Here is an 18341-nt window from a genome sequence, read left to right as displayed (position 1 = left end):
ATAATTGACTTTTAATAAAGGTGTTTGTAACATCCTAAAATTTAAGATTAGGTTCTTAAATTAATAAAAAAAAATAATGATTTTTAAAGTTAAATCATTAAGGAATAATCATAACATAAGTTGATATGAAGTTTAGAAAGTTAGAAGTGGAAATAATAACATTTTTAAAAGCTAAAGGGTCAAACATGTTGAATTTGGCAAGTGACCTGACCAAAGGGTTGAATCAATTAATGGGAAGGACTACAAAAGTTATATAATGGATGGAGGAGGATTTTTTATGTCAAAACTTAAGTTAAAAACAAAAAATAGGAGTTATGGTGGAAATTGGCAAAAAGGGGTATTTTTTTTTTTGGGGGGTGGGGGGGGGGGTGGGGGTGGGGGGGGGAAACGGTAAGCTTTTGGAAAATAAGATTCACTCTCATCACCTTCATTAATCCAAATCATGTATTGCAAGGAGAATGGTTTCGCATGGTCATTTCTCTTCACTTGTGCATCCAAGAATTTATTCAAGTCAAGATTTGAGCATTCAAGCAAAGGAAAGAGGAATCAAAACCTTGCTAGGTATAATCTCTTCTCTTCTATATCTAAAATTCGAATTCAAGGTTTGGGGAAAACCCCAATGTCAAAATTAGCTCCATCTAATGGTTAGGGTTTGGGTTATTAACCTCCTTTGAGTTGTTTTGATGATCTCAATCTCAATCCAATCATCCCATTGATGGATTTGAGGATTTGGGTGAAAACCCTCATGAACCTAGAAATCCAAAATGGGGATTTATTGTTTATATGTTAAACTGGAATGGATTTTATGACCTAGATAATGTTTGATGACAATGAATCCAACTGGAACACTCAAACACATCCATGATGGTAGAATCATGTATAAGTTTGGATTGAAATGGATTTGGGGACAACATGATGAAAACAATGTAATCCTTTGTAGTTGAGCAAATGATGAGTAAAGGAAGTTCATAATCATGAATGGATACTTCTGGAATTATTTGAATTCAAAACATAAAGTGTTGCTTGATTTCTAGATTATTATATGGAGTTATTGGTCATAAGGGCATTTTGGGAAATGTATCGATAACTACATGATGATTGACATATTAGCAGTAAATGACATTCATGAACATGAATTGACACTATAGAGATGATAGTGAAACATAAACATGAAGGAATGTTAGCAAAGTTCTAGCTCGAGTGATTGTTTTGGCCTAAAGGGCAATTTGGAAAACATAGAATGGAATTGAGGATTCCATAGTTGGATTAAGTATTTATAATGAAATTAATTTTGGTTTCATGTACTTGTTAACATTCATATCAGTATTTAATGAGTTAGGAACAACTTTGTAAGCTTTAGAATGCTCAATTGAACAATAGACAAATTAACTTTTCTTGTACAATTTGAGGATTAATTGTTGGATTTGGTGTCTAAGACAATAACTGAATTAGTATAATCTTGAATTATTCGCAAAGTCCTTTTGGGTTGCCCTCAAACCTAGTAATTGAATATGATGACTTTGAGAGAGAGAGAGAGACTGATTTATTGATTTATTATATGATTAATACATAGCAATAAATGAATTTATTAATATGTTATGAAAATAATATATTAATTAGAAATAATAATATTTAATTAAGAGTTAATCAGAAATTAATTAGATTAATTTTGGGATTAATTGTATTAATTAAAAGTGCAAGGGTTAAAGTGTAATTGCTCAATAGTTGAACAAAAAAAGAGTCAAAAACCTTCCTTGGAAGGAGGTGGACGAAATTAGGGTATTCTATGACATCTGGAATATTCTTTACTGATAAATAGGAAGCTGGATAATTACCAATTTGAATTAATATTATTTTATTCAAATTAGGGTTATATAAGGTTTCTAGGTTGCACTATAAAAGGACCCCTTAGGCTACATTTTTCGACAACTTGATCCTCAAGAGCCCTAGGCCGAAAATTTGACATCCCCTCTCCTATCTCAAAAGCTTCTTGTTGCTAGTGTTGGGTGTGAACCATCAGAGGAACGACACTTGTGGTGCTAGCTTCCAAGTTATTAAAGAAACGATTCTTGATTCTTTACTATAACAATCAAAACGTATGTTGTTCCTTCTATAATTTTTGAAATTACCTAGGGTTAGAGTGTTCTTGTTGTTCATAAGAATGTTACATCAATAGTGTTATGACTTAGAACTTTAGGTTGCATGTACCCTTAAGTGTTAAGGATTCGTGTTAATACATGTAAAACTCATCAGTGGTATCAGAGCGTATGGTTGTCTAACAATTGAATGTACATTGCTTGAACTTGAACAAGGAGGATAAAATAGAATCGTCATTCTTTTTCGACCCCACGACGAGGTGTTCTTCCGCCACGACATGGTAATCTTCGTATATGCGTTTTTCTGATTTACCACGACATGGCAATTGTCCGCCACTATGTGGTGGACGACCAGATCAGCTAAAATCCATTTTCTTGCTTAATTCATAAGTTGATTAGGATGATTACTTTAGATAATGTTTTTTAATTGTATGAAAAACTTAGTAATCATATATCATTATCTTGAATTTGTGAATCATCCATAATGATTTAATTAATTTAATTAATTGTTTAATTAAAAGATAATGATTAAATCGTAATGCTTTAATTTCGAAAATTTAATTTAAACCTTGTATTTTTTTTAAGTTTTAAAATACACCTTATATATAATATATTAAAAGTTAATTACTATATGTATAAGATTAAGTTAGTCAAATCGCTAGTGCGCCTCATTCACGAAGTCATACTATAAGTGGAGTTTAAGAAAGCAGCCTATAAAATGACCGACATTGGATATCCATTATTACCACCGCTCTCTTGTATGGTGGAGGGTCGTTAATCGAACGGATTTGATATGATATAACCTCATTAATAAGTATAAGACTAAACTGCACAAATGGTCCTTGTGGTGTGCTCAAAATTGCCACTTTAGTCCAAAAAGGTTTGGACTAGCACCACAGGTCCAAAATTTTCATTTTGTTGCTAGTTTGGTCCATTTTGCTTTGAACTTTTTCATAATGACGATTTTGCCCTTAATTATTTATTTATTTAAATATTTTTCTGTTTAAAAGAAAAATAAAAAAATTGCATTTTCTATTTTATTTTTATATTTTTTTATAAAGGAGTAAAAATAAATCAATAAAATATACAATCTCTCTCTCTCTCTCTCTCTCTCTCTCTCTCAATTGATCTTCCTAAGAAAATCTTCATATTAGATCAAATATATAATCCAAATGGGGCTTATGTTTCCAGAAAAAAAAATTCATCTTCACTATTTTCGTTCAGTTTTCACCTTCATCAGTTCACCAGGTCTGAAACTCTCCCTCCTTCATCCGCTAGACAAGACTTCAACAAACTCTACCACATGAAATCAAAAACACAAACCCATGGATCAAAACCCATTCAACCCTATAAATCAAATCCACAAATCAGACATATAAACCAAACCAGAAATCAAACCGAGATAGTGGATGATGATACAAAAAAAGAGAAATCGAGAAGAAGAAAGGAGGATGGTGTCGACGATATATCGTGGTGGTGTTGTAGCAGCCTTGCAATGAAGGGAGATTGGGGAAGAGGTGGTTTCTGACGATGGGAAGAAGAGAGGCGGATGAAGGTGGTTTTTGAACTTCTTCCATCGGCCTCCTTCTTCTCTTACAAACCCATAACATGTTTTGAATCCCACCCTTCCATGCGTTGATTCATCACGAGTTCATCATCTACATGTATGCTTTACTTTTTTGCAACCCCTATGTGTAATTTCTATTGGTTTACACTAAAAGACTTCAAAAATCACCCCCTTTCCCCTTTTATTTTGGGTTTCAGGTCTAAATGAGAAGAGTACAGGGAATCAGAGATGGGGATGGGGTTTTTGTGCGCCGGTTGAAAAAAAACCCACACACATGAGGGTTTTTGTGTGTCGTTGATTAAATCACACACATGAGGAAAGGGGGATTACCACTGTATGATTAAGATTACCATTGTATGAAGGAAGAAGGTGTAGAAACCCTAGAATTAGCATCGACAGTGAAGAAGGCGCTCCAACTCAGATTTCTGCAGATGACGAACCTTCAATCTTCTGATTTGTCTTCGATCTTCTAATTCGTCTTACCACCTCCCTATTATCGGATATGTAAGAGAGATGGCGCTCCAACTTAGATGTGTGGCGGCTGACGGTGGTGTTAGCGTTCATATCTTCCGACCTATGGCGATGCATCGGCGTTTATATGAGAATGGAAGAAGATGGGGTTGTGGATTTTAGGAGAGAGAGAGAGAGAGAGAGAGAGAGAGATTGTATATTTTATTTATTTATTTTTATTCCTTTAAAAAAAATTATAAAAGTAAAATAGAAAAAGCATTTTTTTTATTTTTCTTTTAAACAGAAAAATCGTCATATTTAAATAAATAAAAAACTAAGGGCAAAATCGTCATTATGAAAAAGTTCAAAGCAAATTATACCAAACTAGCAACAAAATGAAAACTTTGGACCTTTGGTGCTAATCCAAACATTTTTGGACCAAAGTGGCAATTTTGAGCAAACCACAGGGACCATTTGTGCAGTTTAGTCTAAGTATAATGACATAAAAGGTAACTAAACTCTTTTATAAAAGACAAAACTGCATGAATGGTCCTTGTGGTTAGCTGAAAATTGTCACTTTGGTCGAAAAAAGTTTGGAATAGCACCAGAGGTCCAAACTTATCATTTTGTTGCGAGTTTGGTCTGATTTTGTTTGAACTTTTTTATAAAGACGATTTTGCCCCTGATTATTTAATATTTTAATTTTCTTTAGTTACAACAATTAAAAAGAATTAAAAATAAAAGAAAAAAGAAAATACTCTCTCTCTCTCTCCATGCTTTTCAAATCCAACATTAACCCGTCTGCATCTCCATTTTCATCCATAGACATCTGCCCTAAAAGCCCCATCTTTAAACATCTATCCGCTGCCACCACTACCAGCGGGAGAAACATCCAACAAGTGCCAACGGGAGAAGAGGAAGACACTCAAAGGTGACCACCTACTGTGGCAGATGACGACGTTAGGGATAAGTAGAACAACATCGATTAACCAACGTTTTTCATGAATCGATTTCATGTGAGAATTGATTGGTTCCTGAAAATCGATTTACTGGTGGTTTGGGTGAGGGTTGGCATCGTATCAGGTGGCGGTGGGAACAAGTGGAGTGGCGGTGCGATTTACCTGAAGAACCTTCTTCATCTTACCTGCAATTCATCATTCTTCATCTTACCAACAGGATGGTGGCTTCAAATCGTATAGGGTGGGTGTTTGAGACGGTGAAGGAGGGCGAATTGAGGTCTCATTAACGGTGGGTTGTGTGGTAGGCAGCAAAGTAGCGGTGGTGGTGGCTCTGCGGCCATTGTTCTCCGGCGACGCAAGAGAAACATAGAGAAAACGATTGAAACGTTTATTGAAAATCTTACGCCTCATGATACTAAATTAATGCCTTCAACTCTACATATGTAGAAATTGAAATATTGAGGGGTAAAATCGATGTCTAATAATGGATTTTGGGCTAGAAACTATACTCCTCTTGAGAGAGAGAGAGAGAGAGAGAGAGAGAGAGAGAGAGAGAGAGAGAGAGAGTATTTTCTTTTTTCTTTTATTTTTAATTCTTTTTAATTGTTGTAATAAAAGAAAATTAAAATATTAAATAATCAGGGGCAAAATCGTCTTTATAAAAAAGTTCAAACAAAATCAGACCAAACTCACAAAATGAAAAGTTTGGACCTCTGGTGCTAGTCCAAACTTTTTTGGACCAAAGTAGCAATTTTCAGCTAACCACAGGGACCTTCCGTGCAGTTTTGTCTTTATAAAATCTCACTCTTAGTTACTTAAGGAAAATGTGAAAAGTATGTTAATCCATAAAATTGCACATTATACTTTATAGTGGTAGTGGAGCGTGTGTGGTTAACCGACACACTAATAGTGACTATAAAGAAAATAATTGGCATCTAAAAAATTATCGTTTATTAATGGTACGTATGTGGTTAACCGACACATTAAAATGATATGATAAATGACATCAAGAGTACCAAACTAATTTGTATGGTTATTCACATCTTGTTTGTGATTCTCGATATCCCGATCACAAATAGAAGAGCATAGTCTGAGATTAAACATGTCATTGATAGATTCAATGAAACTCAAAAGATCTCGAAATTTTATAGTTCGAAATTGATAAATTGCTTTTACCTACCTTCTAATTTAATTAAATTACTTTATTTTAATATACAAACATTTTTTATGTACAAATATTAAACAAATTTTATCTTCTTAAACCACAAACAATTAATATGATATAAATTATATTTATAGGAGTTGGATTGAATATTTTGATTTTTATTTTATAAAAACGTTTTTTTAAATAAAGGCTGGTATTAATGAGAAGAAACAAAAATATCTTTTATAAAAATTTAGTATAAAGACTATGTTGGTCCATGTTTTACTCAAACCCATTTAATTATTAAAAAAATGTTAGCTCATATATTAGTCCATCTTGAAGCCAAATCCACTCCCCATATAAATATTAACCCTTATGGATTCATCAGCCTCCATTCATTCCACTCCAAAAATCGATAATCTCTCTACATCCACCAAACCCTAAATCTCAACTCTAGTGTCCACTGAATTAATCTTATTTTCTCAATTGTTAAGATGTGGATTTGTAGATGTTGTAGATATGTTTTAACATTTTTTCTCACCTTGATCTGAGGTTTGTACTGCCTGGATTTCTTATTCATAGAACACTTAAATTGGCAAACAATTTGCAATCCGGTCCAACAAGATGCGACCAATCACAATGCTTCTTTGTTTCTCTCTCTTCTCGCCAAAGACCCGGCGAGTACGGGTTAGCGACCCCCTAGTGAGTGGTAGGGGGCGGTGTTTCAAGATTGCTAGCGAGCTTAACGAGGTCTGCAGCGACCTCCACTCCGCTTAGTCTAATACTGTTTGTAACAGATCATTATTATCATAATTTCCTCATGTACAAATACCTGTTCAATTACTCAATACAAATTACCAATTCATACCTAGTAAATTATAAAATATAATTTATTATATTTATTTAAAACTTAAAATTATTTTTATGTCCATTGACGAGTTTATTTGAGAGAGTAGACATTTCACTCAATTCACCTCATCCTTTATTAGTTATTACAATGACTTGTATATACTGAGTGAAAAAATGACTTGTATATATTGCAACAACACCAACAATAACTAGACTGAAACAAACATTTTATTATTTATGAAAATTACATAAACGATATACCAGTCTTGCTACGCATTTCATCAACCACATGGTGTACGAACCAAATGCAAAGACAGAATAGAACACTACACCATAGTTATCCCCACCCTTAATCATGTAGAACTTTGTAGACTGGTGGAATTTCTTTAACCAGATATATCAATGGGCTTCACATCGGGCTTCTTCACTTCTTCTTTGGGCACAGTAATTGTGAGCACTCCGTTTTCCATGGCTGCTTTCACCTGATCCATCTTAGCATTCTCCGGCAACCTGAACCTTCTGGTGAACTTCCCACTGCTGCGTTCCACACGATGCCATGTATCGTTTTTATCTTCTTTCTCGACATTTCTCTCGCCACTTATTTGTAAGATCCTGTCGTTTTCCACCTCCACCTTCACTTCTTCTTTCTTGATCCCAGGAAGATCGGCTTTAAACACATGGGCTTCTGGGGTTTCTTTCCAATCCACACGGGCGTTTACCAACGCAGAGGTTTCTCTCGAGACAAGATCAGACGAAGATGGAATCGGGAAATCTTTGAAAGGGTCCCAGATGTCGAGTGAGAATGGATCGAAGATGCTGCTTCGTCGGCCACCGAAGAGACTTGGAATGATCGACATCCTCTGACGTTTACCTGAAACTGTTGTAAGAAGAATTCGCTTAGTTTGTTTTGTTAGGATTTTTGCTGATTTTTGTTTGGCGTTTGTTAATGGGTTGGGATTTAAATATATATGCTCGAGGCGCGAGAAATCTCTGGATGGCTCCTTACGATCGATAATCATTTCCAGACTTGGAGAAACGAGAAGCTTCTCCATTCTTCCATGGTAAAGGGGAAGCTTTCCAATACTTCTAAATTAGGCAAACAACGGGAAACAACCAAGTATTTACATTAAAATTTTATTTTTGCTAGACGAATTTTTCAAAATTAACTTTTTACCGTATTTATTCTTAAAAATTACATATTGTAATAGTTTGAAAAACACATATCAAAACATTAAATTACTGTTTTAGTGTAAGAGGTTATATTTAACTTTCTATCTTAATTTTAAGCATCTCTTTGTGTAATTTAATATAAACATTATTATTGCTAAGAAAGCAATGAGTTTTATTATATGCATTTTGTGTATGTATCGGTGTTTTTCGTAGTGTTTTAAAAACCAGTTTTTTAGTTGAACCGGTATGGTGACCGGATCCCGGTTTAACCGGTTTTTATAATTTTCATCTTTTTTTCTATTTTTCTATACATACATACATACATATATAAATCATGAATTTGACGTTTTCAAGTTCAAACATTAAAAATACATATAAAAATAAGTTGTAAATCAATCTAAATACGTTAAAATAACACATAACCATAAGTTTTAGTGGTTTACATCAATCCATATACGTCAAAATGAAAATAAAGTATAATACCGAAACAAAATATAGTTTTAGATGAATACAAACACATCAAAAAACTTTATAACATTTACTATATGTTTTTATTTAGAGAAAACAAAACAGATTTGAAAAAAAATCACCAAAGTTTATTATGTAAATAGTTCTTTTCCATGTATTTTTATTCGGTTTAACCGGTTCAACCGGTTTATTTTGACCGGTTCAACCGGGTTTTTTTAAAATCCGGCCGGTTCAATCCGGTTCAAAAATCGACGTAAAACTGGTGATAGTTGAACCGCTCACTCCCCCGGTTCCCGGTCCAATCGGTTAAACCGGCCGGTTCAAACCGGTTTTTAAAACATTGGTTTTTCGTAAAACTCCTTTGCAAGTAGAGAGAGTGCTTTGTGTAATCCTTATTGATACACTAATCTTCTTGTCAAATTATAGAGTAAATTACACAGATGATCCCTATAGTTTGGGATATTTTGCATGTTTGGTCTATAACTTATTTTTTTAACTTGGATGGTCCTTAACTTTTGTTTTTGTTGCGTCTTTGGTTCCTCCCAGACATGAAAAGACTATTTTGCCCTTATTAGTTTTTTTTAATTTATTAAAAAAAATTATTATTCGTAATAAAGAAAAGGAAAAAGGTCCAACAGGTAGACGAGATTAGTCATTCTCTCATGTTTTCATCTCTTTTTCTCTCTGGTTGCTCTTCACACTCACAGAAGGTTGCTTCACCAAATCGATTGCGGAAGTTAATCACCAAAAATGATGTTGGTGTTTATCACCAATACAAGTTCCGAAGAACACCCATATTTTTCTCCGATGAGCTCCCACCTTCTTCTGAGGACCGTTAACGACTGCATCTTACCTAATACCACCATCTTCTTTTCCAATAAACACTCCCAATCTATGTGATATTGTCGACCTAAAACATATGAAACACGTACAACACTCAGCAGCCGTAGATGCCATATGTGTTTGACGTAAATGGAGTCGAGCCACCACCCCCATCTCCTTACTGAAATCGGAGCTAACTACACCACCATCGTTTTTACTGAAATTGGAGCCACCACCACCATCGCCTTCACTTCACTTCTTTACTCCATCCCTCTCTCAAATGTGAATCAAATCAAAACAAAAAATGTAAAAAAGGTAGTCTGGAACAACTTTCATCATGTTTAGTGTGGGGTTTTGATTATAGTGTTCGGTTATGATGTACAACACCCACCTCCTATCCCTCCTTACTTCTCTATTTCATTGATTTTGATGGGAAAATCGATTTCTGAAACCATTTTTGATTTTTGGATCTGGAGGGGGGGGGGGGCGATAAAGTCGACGAGCATGAAGTTTGCGATGGGTTCCAGGTTTTGTTCAATTGTATTTTAGGTTTGGTTTGAATTTATGTTTCAAATTTAGATTTGAGTTCCAGGTTAGGTTTTGAGTTTAAGGTCTTAGTTTTGATTTCAGGTGTTAAAAGGTTAATATTTTTCATAATCAAACTTAAACATTAATTTATAGATTATTGGGTAAGTTATGCATAAGTGTATATTTGTGGGGGTGCGTTTGTGTATCTTTTATGCCGGAAGTCGGGTTTGTACGCGGACTTCGGGTCATATTTGTGGACCTTTCTACCCGGAATACTTAAGTGTTATAGCTGGGTGATTGAGTCATTCAGATAACATTTTTCCTTTACAAACTCTCTCATCTTTCTCGTCTGTAAATTAGGGTTTTCTATCTAGGGTTTGTTCATATATCATGTTTGATGTATAGATTTCTAGTTGATTTGTAATATGAGTGTGCGTGTGATATGTAGTGAGGTTTCAGGTGTAATCTATTGATGTAAACCATCTGCTTCATAGTGAATGAAATAATGATGTTGGGGAGTTCTCGAGTTGTTTACGTTTTTTAGATGGCATCAGAGCTTTAGGCTCCGATTTTGTTTTTACGACGCTCGTTGAGACTTGTTTTTCTCTTGATCGTTGAGGTATTTTCTGAATCTCCTTTTTCTTCCGTAGTTTTTTGTTCGATTGTGATAGTTGTTGATTTATCTAAGGGTTCTTCTGAACTCTTAGTTTTCTTGGTTCGTAAACTGTGATTTATCGATTATTCGTTTCGATTTAAGGTTTTCTTTTGTTACTATGTGAAATCGAAGCGAATATCTGTGTTTCACTTATTAGATCCTGGTACTGCGAGGTTGTTTTGTGATATTGCACGTTTTTGTTATGGTGAGTTTCGTCGATTGGGTTGTTGTCATCATCGGTTGAAACTTCATCGATTAATATCCTAGTCTGAAATAACTCTCTAGGGGTCGGATTTCATCACCGATAAACCTTAGTAGGGAACGGACAAAGAGATTCGATTCATTCTTGCTTCGTTCTCAAAAGCTTTGTGAGGATCTTCTTGTTCCTTTCTCCTTTGCTATTATTCTATTCCGGGAGATCCTGGTTGTCTTGTGTACACCAGTTACTTTTGTTTTGTTATATATGTTCTAGGAGATCCTGGTTGTCTTGTGTACACCAGTTATTTTTTGTTTTGTTATATCTGTTTGGTTTTTCTTTGCCTCTGTACTGGTTGTCTTGGGCCCCAACATACGTGGTGACCATTTGGACATAAGATCAATGCAGGGGTTTGTTTTCTTTCTTGATATTTCTTGGTTGTCTTTTATCTGTTCTTTATGGATGGTGGTTCCACTGATCCACCTGGTGGAAGTGGGAAGGATGATCAAATTAATTTTGATGATCCTCTTTACATTCACCCATCTGATAATGTTTTTACTTCAATTGTTACGACCAAGTTAACTGGTAATGAAAACTTTAGGCTACGGAGAAGTTCTATTTCTAGGGCCCTTAAGGCCAGAAACAATTTAGGTTTTGTTGATGGAACTTTAAAAAAGAGTGATGTTGATGAGTCAAAAAAGACTAAATGGGATAGAGCTAATGTTGTTGTTTGTTCTTGGCTTCTGTCCTCTATTTCTGACTCCATTTATCAGAGTCAAGTTTATTCTGAAGTTGCTGAGGATATTTGGGAAAATCTTTTTGAAACCTATAATAAGTCTGATGGTTCTGTTGTGTTTAACATTCACCAACAGATTGATTCTCTTAAACAAAATGGAATTTCTTTGTCAGATTACTTCAATAAGCTTGATTCTTTATGGAAAGAATTTGATGGTCTTACTAGTTTAACTGAGTGTACCTGTGAGGCTTCTATTAAACTCAAAGATTATTCTAATCTCATGAAACTTATGCAGTTTTTGTTTGGACTTAATGACTCATATAATCAAGTTAAAAGTCACATTTTATTAATGGATCCCTTACCTAATGTGAAAACTGCTTTCTTAATTGTGTCAAAAGAAGAGTCTCTTCAAAGAAAGGGCTCTTTGACTTCTCTTCAGTCATCACGGTCTGTGTCTAAATCTCAGTCCACTACTTTTAATAGCAGGTTTAACAACAGACCTAACACTAATAAGAATAAGAATCAAATTGTTCAGTGTAAGAACTGTGGTATTAAAGGTCGTACCATAGAAAAGTGTTACAAGTTAATTGGTTATCCTAAGGATTTCAAACCAAGAAATGAATCTAATAATCATAATAATTTTGGTAAAAACTTTTCTGCCAACTCCACTACTACTTCTTCTGGAAGTTCAAGTACTTCTAATTTCTCTGATTCTATTGGAGATTCTGAGCTTCATCAACTTACTAAGGATCAATATATCAAATTTTCACAACTTATTGGTGATAGGCAAGTCAATGAGGAAGCATCTGCTAGTGATAATATGGCAGGTACTTGCTTATTTCAAGTCTTTAATGCCTCTGTTAATTTTCAAAAGTGGATTGTTGACTCACGAGCTAATAAACATATGATTGCTTCTGAGTCACTACTTCATGACATTGTGGATGTGTCTAAGTTAGATCTACTAGTCAGTCACCCTAATGGTACTTCAGCTAAAATTGAAAAAATTGGTAATATGAATTTATCTGATTCTTTAACTCTATTTGATGTGTTTGATGTTACTGATTTTAATGTTAATTTGTTGTCTGTTCATAAGGCTTGCAAAGACAGTAATTGTGACGTTGTTTTTAATGAGCATAGTTGTAAGATCGGGGTTTACAGTCAAAGGTGATGGTGGGGAGTGGTAGAGAGTCTGGAGGTCTCTATTACATAAATAGTGTACCGTCAGCTAATACATCTAGTTCTGCTAACTCTTCTTCTATTTGTTGTGTGTCTAAACTAACTTGGCATAATAGACTTGTTCATCCTTCTCATCAAGCCTTGGGTTCCTTAAAAAACAAACTTAAAATTGGTAATGAAGTTCTTCCACCTTGTGATGTTTGTCATAAAGCTAAACAAACAATAGAACCATTCCCTATTAGTCAACATACTTCTTCTAAACTTGGTGAGTTAATTCATCTAGATGTCTGGGTACCCTATAGAGTGACAACTGCAGAAGGATTTAGGTATTTTTTTTACTATTGTGGATGATTACACTAGGGAAACTTGGGTTTATCTGTTAAAGTCAAAATATGAAGTTTATGATTGTGTTCTTATTTTCTTTAATATCTTACTAAATCAGTTTTGTGTTAAAATTAAAGTTGTTAGGTCAGATAATGGTATTGAATTTTTAAACACCAGAATGAGACAGTTAATAGAGTCAAAAGGAACTTTACATCAGACATCTTGTGTTCATACTCCACAACAAAATAGGGTTGTGGAGAGGAAACACAAGCATATTTTAAATGTTGTTAGATCCTTAATGTTTCAGTATGGTATACCACTTAAATACTGGGGAGATGCAATTTGAACTTCTGTTTTCCTGATTAATAGAACTCCTAATTTTGTTTTAAATGGTGCTTTTCCATATGAACTTGTTTATAATAGTCCTCCTGTTTTTGATAAACTTCGAGTTTTTGGCTGTTTGTGTTTTGCCACTAAATTGAATAACTCTGATAAGTTTTCTGCAAGGGCTGATATATGCATTTTTCTTGGTTATTCTTCTGATAAAAAAGGTTATAAAGTTCTTAGTCTTGATTCAAATCTTGTTTTTGTTTGCAGGGATGTAAATTTTATGAATCAGTGTTTCCTTTCAAGCTTAAGTCTTCATCTTTGACTTGATAAATCCAATGTCCCTTTGAATTCAAGTGACCTGTTTTCCTATGATGAGTCATTGGATTCTAGTATTCTTCTTGATAACACTAGGTTAGAAAACTTGAGAAGTAACCATCAGTTGGATGGTGCTAGTGCAGACCATGACCTGGGTGAGACTTGTCCCTCTAATGTGAGCAACCAGACTGGTGAAGAACATGTTCCTCCTTCTAGTGAGATGCTTCCAAGTTCTTCTACTTTGACTGAGGAAAATGATTCAACTAATTCTAATCCTTCTGACAGGTTGTCAACTAGGGTTACTAGATCTGGACGTAATGTTCACATGTCAGTTAGATTTAGTGATTATGTTGTTGAGGGAAAACGAATTGAGCGATCTGTTAACTATTAAACTCTTAATAGTGATAATCTTTGTTTTAGATCCAAATTGGAGCCAAAAATTTATAGTGAAGCAGCTTTAGATCCAAATTGGATTAAAGCTATGAATGAGGAAATGGAAGCTCTTTATAGAAATAATACATGGGAAATTACTAACCTTCCTAAAGGAAGAAAATCCATAGGTTGTCGTTGGATTTATAAAATCAAATATAAATCCAATGGTGATATAGAAAGGTATAAAGCTAGACTTGTGACTAAAAGTTAGACAAAATTGCAAAAATGGACCCTGTGGTATGCATTTTTTTGGGGTTTTAGTCCAAACCACGACTTTTTTGGATTGATGATCCTTTTGAGCTAGTTTACATGCTGTTTTGGTCCCTGTCCAAACTAAAACGACTATTATACCCTTAATGAATTTAGTTTTCATTTTTCTTTCACTTTTTAAAATTATTATTATTATTAAATATAAAACCGGGCCCACCTCTCTCTCCCCCCCCCCTCTCTCAAAAGAAAGTCAAACCCCCAACCTACTTCCTTCATCTTCCCCAATCTATATCTGATGAACAAACATACACATTGTTCATCGATGGCTGCATAACCAAATGTAGGGACTCGTTTTGCCAACACCACCAAATGTACAAAAAGAGGGATTGCGCGTCTTCTTCAATCGATCGGGAAGAAAACGTAGTCGAAGGAGGAAAATGATGGGTTTTGAGCATTCTAACACTCATATGGTGTACATGCAACCCTACAAACCTTGGATCTAAGTTTTCTCTATTATACATGCAAATATGATTTTTCCAAGGTTCTCATCCTAACTAAAATACCATGGGGAACTTGTAATATAAAACTTAGTGGGATGCATACCTATTTCTTGTGGTTGATTCCTTGGAGCTTCAAGAGCCTAGCATCAATAATGTGGATGCCTCAAGTGGAATCACAAATCACCAAAACACCTTGGAAAAACTTGAGAGAATAGTAATCACACTAGAAATCGGCCCACTCTTGTTTACTCACACACTAGTGCCATTTCATGTGCCAAAGACCTCTTTATATAGTATGGAGGATTAGGGTTACATTCATGTAAACCCTAATACCCATGACCTTTCATTTCCATAGGATCCATGGGTTAAAGTTTAGCCCAACCTAAATGAACTTGGCCCATTCTACATATATATATATATATATATATATATATATATATATATATATATATATATATATAAGAGTCCATATTTAATTAATCTCCTTTTGATCACTAAATTAATTCTAAATTAATTCTTGATCAATACTAATTAAATAATATGATTTCATATTAATATATTATAACTTATAATATATTAATAAACCATAGACATAGTATTCTCAAAAGACTATCCATACAATTGTTCCGGTGAAGTGTAACCCAAATGGACCATGCTACTCTCGGGTCGAGTACATACCAATAATAGTTATGGGCTTAGACATCTAATCCAACAGTCTCCCACTTGGATAAGTCTAAAACTATTATTCAAGTATGACTCCAAGATCCCGACTAGCAATCGTAGCTCTTAAAGCCGCTGCCGAACTCTGACCTATCAAATGACGTGTCCATTAGATAAGGGATCATATATTCCTCCATTCTAGATATAATATGGACTGGGACATAGATTATAATCATTCTCTCTGTCCATTTGTTGTTTCCCGATTTCCGATTTATGACAATGACTAATTGAACAAATCAAATCAGTCCAGGCTTGGCCAAGCACTTAGGGGTGTCATCACTAAATCATCGAGGGGCCCACAAATATCGTTTTTATCCCTCCAAGGGTAAAAGGAATGGATAAACTTCGACTCAAATGTTCGCTTGTACTTACTCGTCAAATTACACACAACGATATGTTTTATAACAACCACGTTACTGGTTGCGTTTGTCAATGTGCAACTGACGCGTAACTACAACTCACACGTATCCGTTTGAAGAATATAAGATATTATCGTCTCATGATCACTCGTGATAAAATCCATGAAGTGATTCAAATGAGCGTGGGTTGAATCCAATACTCGAATCTCATTCCAGGAGCACTCATGAACACTGCAGCCACTTTGTCCCAGACAAACTACAGACCCTTCATGATAGTCTTGCCTCAATACTTACTTCCAATGTATGATCGACTGTGAATAGTTTGAATAACCTAGTTATTCGGGAAGTCAAAATATGCAAAGTGAAACACAAGAATAATCGAATCCAATATGGTCTCAGAACTTATGAATATAAATAAAACACATTTTATTTATCACCATATTGATTACACATTATTCATTGTATAATGTTTCAAATAATCAACTTAATACTTGAATTAAAACAATAGTTGTCCCATGCTCCAAGCATGTACACTATATTTTCTAAACAATAGTCATGTCATACTCCAAGTATGCACACTATGTTTGTCTATGATCCTTACTTTGTGAAATAGACCAATTGAACATGATTCCAATGATGCTCATTTCACAATCCCAAATCCTTACCGTAAATGTAAGAATATCGAATTCTTGTCATTTATTGTAATCTATTAAACTCATATGCATTGGTCCTCTTGTAATGACTATGCACAAAAGTCACAAAGACTTGGCAACAGACATTACAAAGTATTACAATGGAGATCAATTCCATGGAAACGAAGTCTCACATTCAAAGTACATTCCTTTGAACATCCTTCTTGCATTAAGTTTTTCCTAATCTTACACAGATTGAATAAGTTCCACCTATGGAGACATTTCCATATTCCCATTTTGACTATCACTTCTGAACAAGAGTTGCCTCTTTTCAGAATATGTCAATATGGTCATTTCCAAAAATTTACACCATACTTCCAACTGTCCATGAGCAACCAATCTTTGGTAAACCTCATATTGTCCTCGATAATTGCTTAATTATTTTAGTCATATCCAATTCTAGACATTCTCCCCTCTTAATACCCTAGGCATTAGGAAAATTTAGAAAGGATAAATATTATAGCACATGTAATCGATCCTATATCCGAAGCATATGAAGCATATGGGACACGATTAATGATGTCTCACATAAATACATGATCCTAGACCAGTCTTTTGCTACAATATTTTTTATTTGCCATGTTTTCATAATTTGACTATGAAGAGGGATGCCGTAATCATAATCGAATTTTGAGAACGCAATATATATAGAATTTCCTTATGTTGAACCATTCCAACATAAAATTCATATATATATCCTTGACTAAAGAATGATTAAAATCTCAATCTAAGCTTTTAGAATTGAAATGAAGTATAAATTCCTCTCCCTTAATTATAGCAAAACAACTTTTTCAACCCCTGCAACTTCACGAATTGAAACTTTTGTTTTCTATAATTAACATTGCTAACTTGCAATACTAAACATAATAATCATGCTCCCACTAACATGATAATTATTATTAGCATAACACTTATGCTCCCACTAGCTTTGACATGTATTCAGAAATCAGCTGGACTTCTAGAAATCAATACTTTATTGACTTTCTTACCAAAGTTCAGATTTCTGATACGAGATGCTTTGATAAGACTTTATCAAAATCATACAGCTTTTCTTAGATAGCTCACATGTGTGTCTAAACAATTTTTAGAACTATGAAAAGGGATGCCGTAATCATAGTCTCAATTGTTTAGACCTTTGCCATTTCTCACAAGTCCATGTTAGTGTGCCGGTTAACCACACACGCTCCACTAACGACTTTGAGAATGCAAATATCACAATTGCTATCTACTTAAAATCTATTTAGCGAAAGCGTTTCCTCACCATCATTTTCATGAATCGGAGAGAAACCTTATGACACTTAGATTTTATGGTGTATGTGTTCCTGTCCATGTGAATTTGTCAAAATCATAATCACAAGACAATGTCAGTGACAAATTCAAACTCATATGGACTAAGCTTGTTCAATCTTAATGTCTTGCCATCTGGCAGCCCAAGGGCCTACCATGTCTTCCAAGTTGTTATGCAAGCAACTGAGAACTCACAGAACTCACATGCATAGTCAACTTTAACTGGAATGGGCACAAAAAAAAGAATTATGTCAACACGATAGGTTATAAACCTCAAGTCGTGTGCTAGTGATAAACTACATGTTTTATTCTTGATTAGTTCTTGAAACTCTTTCAGGATCTTTAAGACACCCACT

At 34.5% G+C, this 18341-nt stretch overlaps 2 protein-coding genes across 2 annotated transcripts; one reads left to right on the top strand and one right to left on the bottom strand.

The window, feature by feature from the left end:
- Positions 1-7275: 7275 nt before the first annotated feature.
- Positions 7276-8163, bottom strand: LOC145112853 (17.3 kDa class I heat shock protein-like). The gene has a single exon (XM_079048977.1). It carries the CDS (start codon positions 8115-8117, stop codon positions 7452-7454), a length of 666 nt encoding a protein of 221 aa, XP_078905103.1. The 5' UTR covers positions 8118-8163; the 3' UTR covers positions 7276-7451.
- A 3199-nt stretch (positions 8164-11362) lies between these two features.
- Positions 11363-14428, top strand: LOC145114113 (uncharacterized). The gene is made up of 5 exons (XM_079050120.1): positions 11363-12804; positions 13510-13691; positions 13738-13741; positions 13825-14112; positions 14206-14428. The coding sequence occupies exons 1-5, from the start codon at positions 11363-11365 to the stop codon at positions 14426-14428; spliced, it is 2139 nt and encodes a 712-aa protein (XP_078906246.1).
- The last annotated feature ends 3913 nt before the right edge of the window (positions 14429-18341 follow it).

The sequence above is a fragment of the Lactuca virosa genome, chromosome 5 (genome assembly GCF_052849685.1).
Source record: "Lactuca virosa cultivar CGN04683 chromosome 5, Lactuca_virosa_CGN04683_v6, whole genome shotgun sequence".
In the NCBI taxonomy this organism is placed as follows: domain Eukaryota; kingdom Viridiplantae; phylum Streptophyta; class Magnoliopsida; order Asterales; family Asteraceae; genus Lactuca; species Lactuca virosa.
The sequence above is the reverse complement of the archived record's forward strand: the minus strand, read 5'-3'. Positions and strand labels throughout refer to the sequence as shown.

Coding starts and splice junctions, on each gene's coding strand:
- LOC145114113 (XM_079050120.1), top strand. CDS start 11,363: ATGGATGGTGGTTCCACTGATCCACCTGGTGGAAGTGGGAAGGATGAT. Junction 12,805..13,509: donor ATCGGGGTTTACAGTCAAAG/GTGATGGTGGGG, acceptor CCTGATTAATAG/AACTCCTAATTTTGTTTTAA. Junction 14,113..14,205: donor TCTGGACGTAATGTTCACAT/GTCAGTTAGATT, acceptor TCTTTGTTTTAG/ATCCAAATTGGAGCCAAAAA.
- LOC145112853 (XM_079048977.1), bottom strand. CDS start 8,117: ATGGAGAAGCTTCTCGTTTCTCCAAGTCTGGAAATGATTATCGATCGT.